The 17,503-nt window shown below is 36.9% G+C and overlaps 1 protein-coding gene across 3 annotated transcripts in view; it reads left to right on the top strand.

The window, feature by feature from the left end:
* SLC4A10 (solute carrier family 4 member 10) overlaps positions 1-17,503 on the top strand; it is a 347,596-nt gene that overhangs the window by 174,105 nt on the left and 155,988 nt on the right. For all 3 annotated transcript variants that reach the window (XM_055398322.1, XM_088842524.1, XM_088842532.1), the window contains exon 4: positions 13,761-13,899. In XM_055398322.1, the coding sequence (XP_055254297.1) occupies positions 13,761-13,899 (139 nt within the window). The remainder of the gene's footprint in view (positions 1-13,760; positions 13,900-17,503) is intronic.

Genomic DNA, 17,503 nt, shown 5'->3' on the forward strand with positions numbered 1-17,503 from the left:
ACTGCCGATGCTCTCCAAATTTCACTCTTAAGATGTGAAATTTCTACTATTTTAAATGCTATTTCTTTGAAAGTGTACAGTTGACCTTTGAACAATACAGATTTGGAGTATCTGCTTGTACATGAATTTTTTTTTCAATAGTAAATACCACAGCACTACCTTGTTCCTGGTTGGTTGAGTCCATAGATATGGAGCCAGATATGAGTGACCATAAATGATATATGAATTTTCAACTGGGAGGAAGGTCAGCTTCCCTAATTCTGACATTGTTCTTGGGTCAACTGTATACAGAATATCAAAGCACAGTGATATGGAAGTTACTAACAATTCCTGAGTGCTGTGAGGGTCTGTGTATATGACATAATTAAGAGCTTGACTTTCAGTTGTCTGACCGTCCCGCTTCCTATGACGTCCTGCACTGCACCTTACTCACTTACTCACCTGTAGTCACGCCCCTTCTGAAGTCACTAATGCATTTATTTTGCTCTCTGACCACAGCTTCTCTCATTTTCTTGTTCAACTACTTGGCCTCTCTCCTTTTTTTCTACCCATGTTACATTTATTTCCTTATCCTACTCTGATTTCATGGCCAATTTTACTAGTACTTTTGCTAATATTCTAAATTACCTTAGGTTCCCTGTTTTAGTTTTATCCATACCTTCACCTCTACCTTAAAAACCATATTTATGTTGGGGTTCCTCCATGTGCCTACTTCCCCCGGTAGGCATGCTCTGTAAGATGTAGTCATTCAACAGGCAGATTGTAGCAATTTAAATTCATTACTCAAGTGGGAATTCCCCAGTGGTCCAGTGGTTAGAACTCAGCGCTTTCACTGCCAAGCTGGGTTTGATCCATGGTCAGCACAGGTGTGCCCCCCACAAAAAAATATTGTTAGTATTGTGAACCTTCAACACTTTCTCCCAATACTATTGCATTTTTTCAATTTTTGTAATAATTATTTTTCAATCTCCTTCATCCTTCTCTAACACCTCTTTTTTCACAGTCACTTAGCAGCCACTTTCTACTTCAAAAGGAAAATATGTCACCAGAAAGAATTCACTCACCTTTCCTCCCATATAGACATAAACATATACCTGTATCTGCAACTATGTTTTTTCCACTTTAACAATAAGGGAGTTTTCTTTTCAATTATGTTTATTTCCTATTTCCTCCCACCTGAAAATTTACACAATTTATAATCTAGTTGATTTCTTCTTCTGAACTGGATTATTCTTGTCATCTATCCTTCCAACTACCTCAAACCCACATTCTCCCGTCAAATTGTATTCAAATATGAGGTTAAGTTAGCATATGAAGTCTGGGGTAACAATTTTACTTTTAATACTCTATAGGCATTGCTTTATTCAATACCTGGTTTTGCTAAGTGTTGCAGAGAAGTTTTTAGTCTCTATATTTTTTCATTTTTAAAATTTATTTCTTTTAATCTTGAATGCTTATAGACAGTTTTTGTTTTTGCATTCTCTTATTTAAGAAAACTTGCTAAGATAGGTCTGCTGCTGCTGCTGCTGCTAAGTCGCTTCAGTCGTGTCCAACTCTGTGCGACCCCAGAGACGGAAGCCCACCAGGCTCCCCCATAATTCTCGGTGACTATATTAAAAAGCCTTTACAGTCTGCACACACTGATGTATTCCATTGAGGGAACATTTTCTTGTCTTTTCTGATTTTGTTCTGCTTACTATGGTCTCTTCTTTGTGAATTATTAAAACATCTGCATCTTGGATTTATGATATCTGCTCTTTGTCCTTTTTTTGTAGCTTGAAGTTAGTGTCTCATTATTCATTTGATATCTGAGGTATCAGTTCTGCATTTTACTGCTTCTATTAGGCTTTGATTTTGCTGTTGTATTTTTAGTTTTCTTGAGTTAATTTCTTATCTCATCCAATTTTTCTTTACATTTCCTCCTATCCTTTCCTAGATTTTGGTTTTCCTGCTTGGTGAGCTTCCCTGGTGGCTCAGATAGTAAAGAATCTGCCTGGAATGCAGGAAACCCAGGTTTGATCCTTGGATTGGGAAGATCCCCCTGGATAAGGGAATGGCAACCCACTGCAGTATTCTTTTTTTTAAAATAATTTATTTTAGTTTTGGCTGCACTGGGTCTTCCTTGCTTTGTGGCCTTTCTCTAATTGAGTGAGTGAGGGCTACTCTTCGTTATGGCTAACAGGCTTAATTGCTCTGCAGCATGTGGAATCTTCCTGAACTAGGGATCTAACCCATGTCCCAGCAGGATTGGCAGGCGTATTCTTCCACTGGAGTGGAAGTCCCCACTCCAGTATTCTTGCCTGGAGAATCCCATGGACGGAGGAGCCTGACCGGCTACAGTCCATGGAGTCGCAAAGCGTGAAACACCACTGAACAGCTAACACTTTTCTTGCTTGAGACCCTGTGTTTTTAGTCCTTTGATGTTCTCCATTATTTCTGGACATTTTCTTTTGATTCTGAAGCAGATAATTTTTAGAGGTATGATCTTCTTTTGGGCCATCAAGATTATTTTGACTTTTCATTGGTTTGTAATATTTTTACAGGCTCCCAGATTTTTTTCTTTTTGCTCGGCACAGATATCCATACCATATATGTCCAGCTTTATCCTAGGAGTGCTTGCGGAGATAGCACCCTCAGTGTGCTGTTTGTCTCCATTGCTGTGTGTAGTTATGGGCATTAAAATTCCCGATATATTGTACTTGTGTCAGAGGTAGATTGATTGATAGTGGGGAGTATATAAAGGAAAATACTCTGAGTCTCCTGCACTAGCATGTTGGAAGGATGGTCATCTCTGAATCAGTGGGCACAGAATGGAGGTACGAAAGTGTCTCCCACATTTTTAGGGTTTTTTGTTTCATGAAGTGGGGTCTGGGAGTATGATAAAGACAAAGCTGGCTAGATTTCTCTTTCTCCAGCTCCATCTATGTAGTTAGGAGAGGCTCCCTCATAAACTCTAAGAATGGAATATCTGTTGAAATTAGCTTTCATGGTTACTTTGAGTTTTCATTCTCTTCTAATATTGGAGAAAATATATTCACATTATCTTAGAAGTGATTAGTAAACAAAAATAAGCTTGTTCCCTCTGCTTCTGTCATTTTATTCTTTTTTTTCCCATAGTTGGATACATTATGTCAGTTTTTCTAGAACAGTGGCTCTCACCTTTAAAACCCAGGAATTTAAGAAACATTTTGATGGCCAAACCCTATACTGATCAGAACCTCTGTGGATGGGGCATAGGTATTTTTAAAAGTAGCTCAGATGATTCAAAGCCAAGATTGAGATCCACTGTTCTAGATACTTTGCTATTCAAAGTGTGGTTCATGAGCCAGCAATATTAGCATCACATTTGAGCTTAGAAATACAGAATCTGATACCCATTCCTAGACCTATTGAATAGGAATCCACGCATTAACAACAATCTCAGGTAATTTATATGCCAATTAAAATTAGGCAGACTCTAGAATATTGCTTGTCAAATCTTGTTACATGTTAGAGTCACATGAAGAGCTCTTAAAAAATATTGATGCTCAAAGAATTTTATTTACTTAATTTTGGGTGTTTCTCTAGGCACTGGTATTTTTTAAAAAGTACCCAGGTGATTTAATATCCAGCAAGGATCAAGAGCCATTGATCTTAAGAGAGTCCTGCCTCTTTATTTGGTGAAACTTGGCAATAAGTCAGGTGAGCCAGAGTCTCTCTCTGTTGTGCCAGCCACTGTTTTTGGATGCCACCTATTCCTTCTTCCCCCAACCATCTGAGTATCTTTATTGATATTTAGACCTAAGATGTGTTTTATCAGGGACAAATGCTTGGCACTCTGGTGATCTCTAAGCAGTAGAACTTCCTAGATTTCACTTTTTTTCCCAGTGTCTTCAGGACTAATAATCTGCTTTTATTCCTATCCCGCAGTCAGTTTAAATGCCTTGATAATTTAGTACTCAGCTACATGCTAAGACTGAAAGCATGTTATGAACACCATTCCCTTGATTTGGGCTTTGATATTCAGCATAGTGTGAATATATGTAATTACTATTCCTAAGGCTTCGAAGAAAATTTCTGACTACTTAAGAAATGTTTCTTTTACCTGGAAAGATTTCCAAGAAAATCTTTTGAATGCATGCCTACAAGTGCTTTAAAATGATTAAAAATGCAACTTCCAAAGAGGTATGGGTTAGAGGAGAGTGTGGGGAGGCATCAGGTTCCTCTGGTGGACTCCCAGAGGTTTTACGTTGTAAATTGGAGTGTGTGTCTATGGAGACATAGAATAATTTGGACTCATATTTCTGGAGCAAGGATCAATTTAACAAAAAGATTTTAGTGTAAATGTTTGAATTTTGGCACTCCTAAAATTTTTGTTACTCCAGTGTATGAGAAACATCCAGAATCCCATTTTATTATATGACCCTGTCACATAAAGCAGTGCTGTTAGGAACCTGAGTGTGTTAGTGCTGCATCCAGGGAAAACTGAGCAGGCCTTACTGAAGCCAAAGAGCCTGCTCAAGTCACAGGCCTGGAATAGCTGGGTCTAGTTCACCAGGGCCCATGGTTGGAATGTGATTTCTAGGTGAGTCCAAAGGCAGACCCAGCTTTTTGGCTGTACAGTAATGGTGGTGGTGATACTTTGATTATACAGAAAACTTTTTTTTTTTATTTTTTTCTTTTTTTATATTCTACTTTTATATTATTTTTACAAACCCTTGTGTTGAGGGCTGACTTTCAATAGATCGCAGCAAGGGAGCTGCCCTGCTACGAATGAAACCCCGACCCAGAAGCAGGTCATCTACAATGGTTTAGCACCAGGTTGCCCACGGACATGGGGTGCCTCGCGGGCGAGGGGGTAGTCGCCTTTCTGGCCATGCCCTAAAAACTTTTGATTCTTGAAGTTAGATTCAACCTACTTTTGTTACTGCACTTAAACACAATAGTTTGTATAAGAATGTGATGATTAATTAATTTTTTTTCATACTGTAATCAATTTCCTGATGACAGAAAACTGCTAAAACTTTGTGAATGTGAAGTCACTCAGTCGTGTCCGACTCTTTGAGACCCCATGGACTGTAGCCTACCAGGCTCCTCTGTCCGTGGGATTCTCCAGGCAAGAGTACTGGAGTGGGTTGCTGTTTCCTTCTCCAGGAGATCTTCCCAACCCAGGGATCAAACCCGGGTCTCCCGCATTGCAGGCAGACGCTTTACCATCTGAGCCACCAGGGAAGCTAAAACTTTACATCTTGTAATTTTTAATGTCATCTTTCATTCACCTAATATCATTTAAAATTATATTTTCAACTGGGAACGTGGATGAGTTGTTTAAAAATAAGTTTGAAGCATAAGCTTGAAGTCAGTGAAAATATAAAAGATACTGAGGGAAATTCAGAACATTTTAATGTTAATTTAATGTTAATTTGCTCCTCAGCCTCCCAACAAAGAATATAACAGGAATATGTACATAATTAGTTAATGTATAAGCACTGGAAATGAATACTAAAGATATATTCTTTATTAAATGCTTATTTAAAATATGGTACTCAAAGGTACTATGTGAATTAACACAACCCTGGAATTGGGCTTGGGATTTTTCTTTTTTTAGATGTTAAATTGTATACATCCTTTAGGAAAAATGAAGCAAATACAGAAAACGTCTAAGTTCAAATCTGTTTGTTGATGGCAATGGCTTTCTGTTCCTGTTTAACTCGCAGCTGGCTGATAGATGAGACTATCAATTAGTTTTCTTTAAAAATATTTGTAATAAAGTATAACACAAATATTTATAAATGTTGACACATGGAAGTGCAAGTGTACAGCTCCATGGTTTATCACAGAGAAACATCTGTGTAACTGCTAATTCGGCTCGCGCTCCAGAAACCCACTTTGTCCCAGTTACTGCTCTCTCCCTTCTCCCCAAAAGGATCTCTAGTCTGTCTTCCTACACTGGGTGTCCTGCCTGTTTTTGCATTTTTTATAAATGAAGTCATACAGGAGGTATATGTGTCTTGATCAGTTGCTCAACAGTGTGTTAGTGGGATTCAAAATGTTTTTGCCTGTAGCTTTGGTTTATTCATTTTTATTATAGCATAGTGTTCATTCATTTGTATATGCCATGCATTCTACTATTTATGGACATTTAGATCATTTAATTTTTGGAGATACTATGAAGAGCTGTGCTATGAATATATGTCTCTTGGCTCTTGGTGCATATATGCATTTCTCATACCTAATAATGAAACTATTTATTACTGAGTCATAGGATATATGTATTTCAATTGTAGTAGATGATACCAGTTTCCAAAGTAGGGTGCATGTCTAATCTTTCACCAGTAAAGTGTGACAGCATTTGTTGTTTACATTCTAACTAACACCTGACAATTTCATTCTATTAAATTGTCTGATCAGGGGCATAATGGTATGTCATTGTCTTAATTTGCATTTCTTGATTACCAGTGAGGTTATATAACTTAGCATTTGCTTTTTGGCCATTTGGATAGTCTCTTCTACGAAGTGTCTATTCAAGTATTATGCTTGTTTTTTCTTTTTTAATTGGATTTTTTTTCTTTTTGATTTGTGGAAGTTCTTTACATATTATGGATATAAGTCTTTTGTTTTCATATTTCAATTATCTTCCCACACTTGTGGCTTATACTTTCATTCTTTTAATGATATTTTTTGATGTATCTACAGATTCCAGAAGAGGCCACAAAGAGGCTGAGACCCTTATTCACTAGCGTAGTTTTCTATATTTTGTAATTTATTTCCATTATAATTTTACTAAATATAGAAACAGATCCTTATCTTAATCTATTAGAGTCTTAGCTACAGTTTGTATTACAATGATCTTTGGACAGAGGAGCCTGGTGGGCTATATAGACTCTGAGGTTGCAAAGAGTCGGACATGACTGAGCATGCAGGTCAGGATGTTTTCAGTGGCTATCTTAAAAAAAAATAGCTATCAACAAAAGAAAAACATTTATGCTTAGAAATTTTTTCTGATATTGATATTACTGTAATTTACATGATTTATGTAATATAATTTTAAGTTGAATAGATATTTAAAAGGTCATTGAATAACACAGTTTGAAAATTTGCTGTGTTAAAACATAATCTGAATCTCTTACGTTAAAAATATGGTGATAGGATGATCATAAAAAGATTTTTGTGAGCATAACCTAATGTCTGTAAAATCATTTCTACTTTAAAGAATGAAAAGCCAGATAAAGCCAGAGTTCTATTTATTTATAACCCAAATAAAGTATCTTTTGTCCAAGAATAAATTATCCTACTTTTAAAATTATTCTCTATGCTATTATCACTGTGTCTTTGAGAAGTCTTTTAAATATATGATACCCTACCTCAGACTTTCCAAACCTCTTTATTCATAACTGTGATGTTCTGATTTCTTCATATTATTTCATGGCTATGTTGTGATGAGTGATCCTTATGCTTTATTAGAGGAAACACTAAGAAGTCTTAAACATAAGGTTCCTGCACATAGTAGAGTTAGGGAGATTGGGTACATGGTAAATATTATAGATACCCAGATTACTGATGTAGAATACACTGAAATAAGTCATTGAAAACAGTGATGAGATAAACTGTTTCAAAAGCACGAGAAACATAATGCTAGTGTTGAGGCATGGCTGCTCTGGAATGTGATAAGTGAATTAGTAGTTAAAATAGGCTGTTGTGAGATACAAAACTGCTGTCTTGTCACATGGGTAGGTCTAATTGAAAAATATAATTGATTTCTTAGTGTAACTCTAAAATTGCAATTTTTTCCTCTTTTTTTTATAGCTATTTGAAGCTCTGATTTAACTTGTTTTTTTTTTTTTTTTGGTCCAGAGCAACCAGTTACAAAGGTAACAGGCTATCTTGACTCTGATATGATTGGGTTTAGTATTTATTATTATCACCCAGATATCATGCTTTTAGGGAAAATATAATATTAGCATCTTATTTCAGATAAACTAAATCATAAATATATCTGCTACACTGTAATTTCCTTAAGGACATTCATGGAAATTCAGCAGCCTCATTTCAAAATCAACATTCATATTACATCTAGGAAATTGGCATCTTCTTTTGAAGTAGTTAAGCTGGAGACTTGGCTATTGACTTAATTCTTATTCATTTTGCTGTAAAATTTAGTTAACAAATTTCTTAAAATATTTGGTAATAAAACCAAATCTTACATATTAGCATTCTAAAAGAGAAATGTTTTGCTAATGCCTGAAGCAAATAAACTATGTAAATGTAGCTTCTTTTTCCTTTTTCTTATAATTTCTTGAATATATGTTATTATATATATGATACAGTGGTGCATATTGGTGGGAACAATTGAACAATTTGAAAACTGAGGTGGCCTACATTTTAAACCTTTATATTTTAGAACAGTTTTAGGTTTATGTCAAAATTCACAGGAAAGTACAGAGAATTCCCATGTACTCATTGCTCCCACTCCTTACCTTCCCTACTATTAATATTGCTCACCAGAATGGTACATTTTTACCAAGGATAAACCTGTGTGGACACATCATAATCATGTCCAAAGCCATAGTTTACCTTAGGGCTCACCTTGGTGTTGTATATCTATGGGATTGAACAAATGTATAATGGCATATATCTGTCATTTTAATATCATACAGAATCTTTTAATGCCCTAAAAATCCTCTGTATTCAGTCCCTTCATCCCACTCCCACTTCCAACAAATACTGACCTTTTTACTCTCACCTAGTTTTCCAGAATGTCACATAGTTGAAATCATACAGAATGTAGCCTTTTCAGATTAGGTTCTTTCACCAACTACTACACATGTACTATTCCTCCACGTCTTTTCATGGCTTAGTATCTCATTTACCTTTAGCATTGAACAATATTTTGTTGTCTAGATGAATCATAACATATTTATCCATTCACCTACTGAAGGACATCTTGCTTTCTTCCAAGTTTTGGCAATTATGAATAAAGCTGCTATAAACATCCGTGTATAGGGTTTCTTTGGTAGGCATAAGTTTCAGCTCCTTTGGGTAAATACCAAGTAGAGCAATTACTGGATCATACAGTAAAAGAATGGTTAGTTTTATAAGAAGCTAAGTCATCTTCCAAAGTGGCTGTAAGATTTTACATTTCCAGCAACTGTGAATGAGAGTTTCTGTTGCTTCACATCCTTGCTGGGATTTGGTGTGGTTAGAATTCTGGATTGGGGGCATTTTAACATGTGTATAATGTTATCTTGTTGTTTTAATCTGAATTTCCCTGATAACATATGATGTGGAGCATCTTTTCATATACTTATTTCCCATCTGTATATCTTCTTTGGTGAGTTACCCATTAAAACTGTTGACCCATTTTTTAAAAACAAGTTGTTGATTTTATTCAGTTCAGTTCAGTCATGTCCAGCTCTTTGTGACCCCATGAACTGCAGCATGCCAGGCCTCCTGGTCTATCACCGACGCCTGAAGTTTACTCAAACTCATGTCCATTGAGTCAGTGATGCCATCCATTTCATCCTCTGTTGTCCCCTTCTCCTCCTGCCCCCAATCCCTCCCAGCATCAGAGTCTTTTCCAATGAGTCAGTTCTTCGCATCAGGTGGCCAAAGTATTGGAGTTTGAGCTTCAGCATCAGTCCTTCCAGTGAACATTCAGGACTGATTTCCTTTAGGATGGACTGGTTGGATCTCCTTGCAGTTCAAGGGACTCTCATATTGGTTTTCTTAATATTGAGTATTAAGAGGTCTTTGTGTATTTTGGATAATGGCCCTTTATCAGATGTGCCTTTTTCAAGTCTGTAGCTTGTTTTCCAATTTTTTTGACGTCTTTCATTCATGGATAGTTATCTTTGGTGCTGTATCTAAAAAGGCATCACCATACTCAGGGTCATCTAGGTTTTCGCCTATGTTATCTTCTGAGGGTTTTATGTGTTTGTGTTTTACATGGAGCTCTGTGATCCATTTTTGGGACTTCCAGGTGGTTCAGTGGTAAAGAATCTGCCTGCCAATGCAGGAGGCTCAAGAGATGTGGGTTTGATCTTTGGGTAGGGAAGATCCCCTGGAGGAAGAAATGGCAACCCACCCCACTCTCAATTGGAAAATCCCATGCACAGAGGAGCCTGGTGGGCTATAGTCCCTGGGGTTGCAAAAGAGTCAGACATGATTGAGCACACACACATATAAACACACACACACACACACAATCCATTTTGACTTTATTTTGGAAAAGTGTTGTAAGGTCTATGTCTAGATCAGAGTTTTTGCTTGTGGATATCTATTTTTACAGAAACTTTACTACTCTGGCTCCTTTGTCAAAAATCAGATGACTGTATTTACGGAATTCTATTGTTGGGCTCTTTATTCTGTTCCATTGATCTATTTGTCTGTTCTTCTTGAAGTTGTGGAATGTCAATCTTCTAACTTTGTTCTACTCCTTCAATATTTTGTTGGCTTTTCTGGGTCTTCTGCCTTTACCTTTCCATATAAAATTTAGAATCAGTTTCTTGGTGTCCATAGAATAACTTGGTGGGATTTTGATTGGGATTGCATTAAATCTATTAAATCTATTCCAATAGAAATAGTTTATTTGTGATTGTAAAAGTAATATATGATCTTTGGAATTCCAGTGCTATTGATTCTACAGCATCTGACATTATTGACTTGTTCTTTTATACCTTGACCCTGTTATACTACTCTCTTCATCAAATGTAAGTTTTATAAGGGCAGAAAGCTTTTTCTTTCTGTTTCAGTTCAGTTCAGTCACTCAGTCGTGTCTGACTCTTTGCGACCCCATGAATCACAGCACGCCAGGCCTCCCTGTCCATCACCAACTCCCAGAGTTCACCTAAACTCATGTGCATCGAGTCGGTGATGCCATCCAGCCATCTCATCCTCTGTCATCCCCTTCTCCTCCTGTCCCCAATCCCTCTCAGCATCAGAGTCTTTCTGTTTGTGTCTGTCTAATTCACCTGACGAATGGAAGGTGTTCATTATACATTTGTTCAGTGTACCGCTCCTTTTACATATCTATCTAATCCTTTTCTGATTTTTTAACTCCTCTTCCTCATCCTAAATATTAAATCATATTATTCCCCTGATACTGAGCCTTCTCTTGCCTTTCATTTTTGAGTCCTATTTGTTGTAATCATATTACTTCTCTAGTTAAATGCAACCTATGTCTTTACCTCTGACCTTGTCCTCTTTTCCAGAATCAAATATCCAGCAGTCCTGTGACTATCTTTATATGTTTGAGCTATGATCACTTCAAACTCGGCATATCTAAAAGATGTCTCCTGTGCTCTCAGCCTATAATACTGGCTCCTCATTCTGACAACCCCTTTTTCCCAAGTTTTGTTGAAACTCACGGTATAAGTACATGATGGTTTGCTTTATATACGTTGTGAAATGACTACCATGATAGGTTTAGTTAACATTCGTCACATTATCTCTTATAGATACAATGAAAAGAAAAGAAAAAGATGTCTCCTCGAGATGAGAACTCGTAGAATTTACTCACCAACTTACATATCATAAAGCTGTATTAGGTATAGTCATCACATTGTCTTTCACATCCCTAGTACTTACAACTGGAAGTTTATACCTTCTGACCATTTTTCTCCACTTTTTCCTCTTTCCACTCCATACTGCTGGTAAACACAAGTCTGATCTCTTTTTCCATGAGTTTAGCTCAGATGGTAAAGAATCTGCCTGCAACGCAGGAGATATGAGTTCAATCCCTGGGTCAGGAAGATCCCCTGGAGACGGGAATGTCTATCCATACCAGTATTCTTCCCAATTCCATGGACAGAGGAGCCTGGTGGGCTATAGTCCACGGGGTCACAAAGACTGAGCAGCTAATGCTTTGGTTTTATTGTTTTGTCTTTTGTAAATATTCCACATATAATTAAGATCATATATTAATAGTATTTGTGTTTCTCTGTCTGATGTTTCACTTAGCATCTTCAAGGCTCATCCATGTTATAACCCTCTTTCAATTAATGGCACTAGTATTTTCTCATTCTCCCTGCTTCAAATTCTAAACCTCTCTATTTTGACAGGGCTATATTTTCATTGTGTCCATCCCCATTACCACTAGCATCAGCATCAGTCATCATGAATAATATTTGTATGATGCTTTATAATTTTAAAAATATTTTTGCATGCATTATTCTTCTTTAGGGACTTGATCCTATCTTCTAGGAAACTAATTCTGGCAGTTGGAAATATTTTCTGCTTAAAGTATTTAATTTGTTATTGAACAGTAAATTTTGAATTGCAATTAAGAAAAGTATAACAAGGAGAAATATAGAGTGCTGTGAATTAAGATAACAGGTGCCTGACTTAATTGTTGCATATGAGTGCTCATGTGTGTGTGTTTTATGAGTCTGATTAGGTAGGCTTGCCAAAGTATATTATAGTGAAGTAGATGATGAAAGATACAGGAGATCTAGAGGAGACAGTATGTGCAGTGGCCCTGAAATGGGAAGGAACATGCTATTTTTAAAAATCTGAAAGAAAACTAAGGTACCCAGAGTGGAATTACAAGGCAGAAGGTAAGGCTATTAATATAGGAAGAAGCTAGGGCCCCACTGCAAACATTTATTGATACAAAAAGTATGAGACTATATCATATTTTATATTACATGTATCTTTTTCACTTTTGACTTTCAAAATCCTCCCAGTTGTGACTTAATTATAACCTAATCCTTTAAGTTACTTATTAATTGGTTTATTTTCACAAAATATTTAATATTATAGTTTTAAGTGATCACTATGGTTTGTTACTGATTTATTCATTCTCTTGTGTTTTAAAAAATTGTTGAAAATATCAGATATTTTATTGTAATAGCATTGAATTTATAAGATGGTTTTCCACTATTGGGCTTTTCCATTAATATAAATATATTCATTTATTTAGGTCTTTTATATCATTCAATAAAGTTTTATAATTTTCAGCACAAATGTATTGATTTAACATATATTTACCAGGTAACTCAGCAATTCTACTCCTAGGTATTTACGCCAGAGAATAAAAATTTACACTCACACAAAAATTTAGAATATTTATATCAGTTCTATTCATAATTGAAAAAACTGTAAATTTAATATCCTTCAACAAGTGAATAGATAAGCAAAACAAGATACATTCATATAATGGACTATTACTTAGCAATAAAAAGAATGAATTACTGATATATTCAGTGACACAGATAAATCTCAAAACCTTAAAGACATATTGGTAAGTGAATAACAGTCTCTAAAAGCTTTATACCATATATTTCCACTTGTATGGCATTCTGTAAAAGGCAAAACTATAGCAGTAGGGACCAGATTAATGGTTGCCAGGGGTGAGGGGAAGGATATGGGTGTAATTGCCAAGAAGCCTTGCAAAGGAGTTCTTTCTGGTGAATTATATTCAGCACAGTTTTAATATAAGTGAATTTTATCATAGTCTGCTCTTCTGAATATGACCATAAAGTGTAGCAATGTGATGAGAGAAACTGTGCATGTGTGTGTGAGAGATGTGCAAATATTTTCCATGATGCTTAAGTAATCCAAAATAATCATCACATTTGATTTTATCTTTGATAATAGAGTACATTATATATTTACGTTGTATGTGTTTATGATCCCATATTTTACTGGACTTAATGTAATTTCTCAAGTCTGTTCTGGATGAGTGCTGCGGTGGGGGAGATGTGAGTGGTGTGGAAGGTGGTAACTGGGACATTTGCAGCTCCAGGTCTTGCTGATGCGTGTTCCATCTCTGGTATCCATAGACACCCCGTCACAGCGAGTACAGTTTATTCTTGGGACCGAGGATGATGATGAGGAGCACATTCCTCATGACCTCTTCACGGAACTCGATGAGATTTGCTGGCGTGAAGGTGAGGATGCTGAGTGGCGAGAAACAGCCAGGTGAGGAATTTTTGGTTGAAGAGGGAAGTGATACTAAAGAATTTTCACACTACCAGAAAAAAGAGATTTCTATTGCCACAATTTTGCAAACATCCATCAGTGCTGCTGATTTCTGAAATTGCTCATCTGGCCTGGGCATATCCTATAATGGAATATGGGACAGAATGAAATCTGAAGGCTGTAATTATAGTAAATAGTGACGCAGAATCAGCCCCAGCTGCAGTCTTAAAGATAAACAGTAGCATAATTTGTGTGTCATCTGGGAAACAATAGCTATCTAACAGTAATTTAGTTGTATCTTTTCAACTATTAACTTGTGCTCCAACTGGTGATATTATGTGGGACTTTTTAAAAGAAAGGACAAAAATTTTAAGAGATTTTAGTTGGAGTCCTGGATTTATGTACTATTTGTTGAAGGTAAAAATATTTGTAATGTGTTTCTATGAAATGTATACATTTAAACATAGTGGTTCTTAAAAAATAATTCTTAATAGCTTACATTTCCTGTCACTTATAATGAATATTTCTATATTGCCATTTGATGACTTGTGATAAAAGAGCAATAAATTTGCATTTATTTATTTATAAATAGAGTAAATTTATTTGCAAAATAAATTAATTTGCATTTATTTTTTCATTCTTCTTTTCTCGCGTGTTTACTCATTTATTTAACAAACACTTATTGAGATGGCTGGAGGGCATCACCAACTTGATGGACATGAGTTTGAGTGAACTCCGGGAGTTGGTGATAGACAGGGAGGCCTGGCGTGCTGTGATTCATGGGGTCGCAAAGAGTCTGACACTACTGAGGGACTGAACTGTACTGAACTGATGGTCAGTTGTGTGCTAAGTGCAATAAAACAGCAACAACAACAAAAATCTTAGCAAATACCCTGGCTGTTCAGTGGTTAGGACTTCATGCTTTCGCTGTAGAGGGCCCAGATTCACTCCCTGGTTGGGGAACAATGATCATACAAGCTGATCTGTGCAGCCAAACAGGAAAAACAAACAACATAGATCTTGCTTTTAACAACCTCACCACTAATGTGGGATTTAGATAAGTAAACAAAATTGTGAATACTGTATAATGAATGCTGTGATCCAGGTGTGCTCAGAAAACTGCAGGCATACATAGGGTTAACAATAAAATGGGAAAGACTAGAGACCACTTCAAGAAAATTAGAGACACCAAGGAAACATCTCATACAAAGATGGGAAAAATAAAGGACAGAAATGGCATGGGCCTAATGGAAGCAGAAGATATTAAGAGGTGGCAAGAATACACAGAACTATACAAAAAAGATCTTGATGATCCAGATAACCATGATGGTGTGATCACCCACCACATCCTGGAATGCGAAGTCAAGTGGGCCTTAGGAAACATCATTACGAACAAAGCTAGTGGAGGTGATGGAACTCCAGTTGAGCTATTTCAAATCTTAAAAGATGATGCTGTTAAAGTGCTACACTCAATATGCCAGCAAATTTGGAAAAACTCAGCAGTGGCCACAGCACTGGAAAAGGTCAGCTTTCATTCCAGTCCCAAAGACAGGCAATACCAAAGAATGTTCAAACTACCACACAATTGGACTCATCTCACATGCTAACAAAGTAATGTTTATAATTCTCCAAGCCAGGCTTCAGCAATATGTGAATAAAGAATTTCCAGATGTTCGAGCTGGATTTAGAAAAGGCAGAAGAACCAGGGATCAAATTGTCAACATCCGTTGGGTCATTGAAAAAGCGAGAAAGTTCCAGAGAAACATCTATTTCTGCTTTATTGACTGTGCTAAAGCCTTTGACTGTGTGGATCACAACAAACTGTGGAAAATTCTTCAAGAGATTGGAATACCAGGACACCTGATTTGCCTCCTGAGAAATCTGTATGCAGGTCAAGAAGCAACAGTTAGAACTGGACATGGAACAACAGACTGGTTCCAAATAGGGAAAAGAGTACTTCAAGGCTGCATATTGTCACCCTGCTTATTTAACTTATATGCAGAGTATATCATGCAAAATGCCGGGTTGGATGAAGCACAATCTGGAATCAAGATTGCGGGAGAAATATCAATAACCTCAGATATGCAGATGACACCACCCTTAGGGCAGAAAGTGAAGAAGAACTAAACAGTCTTTTGATGAAAGTGAAAGAGGAGAGTGAAAAAGTAGACTTAAAGCTCAACATTCAGAAAACGAAGATCATGGCATCTGGTCCCATCTTTTTATGTCAAATAGGTGGGGAAACAATAGAAACAGTGAGACTTTATTTTTTTGGGTTCCAAAATCACTGCAGATGGTGACTGCACCCATGAAATTAAAAGACACTTGCTCCTTGGAAGAAAAGCTATGACCAACCTAGACAGCATATTAAAAAGAAGACACATTACTTTTCCTACAAAGGTCCATCTAGTCAAGCTATGGTTTTTCCAGTGGTCATGTATGGATAGGAGAGTTGGACTGTAAAGAAAGCTCAGTGCCAAAGAATTGATGCTTGTGAACTGTGGTGTTGGAGAAGACTCTTGAGAGTCCCTTGGACGGCAACGAGATCCAACCAGTCTATCCTAAAGAAGTCAGTCCTGAATATTCGTTGGAAAGACTGATGCTGAAGCTGAAACCCCAATACTTTGGCCACCTGATGAGAAGAACTGACTCACTATAAAGGACCTTGATGCTGGGAAAGATTGAAGGCAGGAGGAGAAGGGGATGACAGAGGAAGAGATGGTTGGATGACATCACTGACTCAATGGACATGAGTTTGAGCAAGCTCCAGGAGTTGGTGATGGACAGAGAAGCCTGGCGTGGAACAGTCCATGGGGTCGCAAAGAATTGGACATGACTTAGCGACTGAACTGAACTACCAAATTTTAGTCTTACATATCGCCAGGGATCTTGTTGAGATGTAGATTCAGTATGCCTCAGGGACAGAGTTTCGGATCTTGCATTTAAACATTGATACCTGGATCAGGAAGATCCCCTAAAGATCCTGGGAAATCCCATGGACAGAGGAGCTTAGAGGGCTACAGTCCATGGGTTACAAAGAGTCAGGCAGGACTGAGCACTCATACATTTAACTCTAGCCATAGAAAAGTAAAAATGCAAGAGTATTGCTCTATTCTTGTTTGTAGTATCTCTCCTCAAAGGCAATCACTGTTAATTACTTCTTGTATATATTTTCATAAACATTTTAATGCCCACATTGGCATGTAAATATTGGCCCTTTTTATGTTTATATGAGGAATTTATACTGAGTTCATGCCTTGTTTTTTTGACCTAATATATTTGGATCATTTTCCACATTATCAGTGTAGATTACTCAGTCCTTTTAATCTCATTAAAGACTGCATTACATTTAATTATATGGATGAACTTTATTTATTTAGCCAGTCTTTATAAGGATTTCAGTTCAGTTCAGTTCAGTCACTCAGTCGTGTCCGACTCTTTGCCACCCCATGAATCATAGCACAAAAGCATCTGGTCCCATCACTTCATGGGACATAGATGGAAAAACAGTGGAAACAGTGTCAGACTTTATTTTTTGGGCTCCAAAATCACTGCAGATGCTGATTGCAGCCATGAAATTAAAAGATGCTTACTCCTTGGAAGG

The sequence above is a fragment of the Moschus berezovskii genome, chromosome 2 (genome assembly GCF_049115385.1).
Source record: "Moschus berezovskii isolate FMDL1 chromosome 2, NW_MosBer_1.0, whole genome shotgun sequence".
Classification (NCBI taxonomy): Eukaryota; Metazoa; Chordata; class Mammalia; order Artiodactyla; family Moschidae; genus Moschus; species Moschus berezovskii.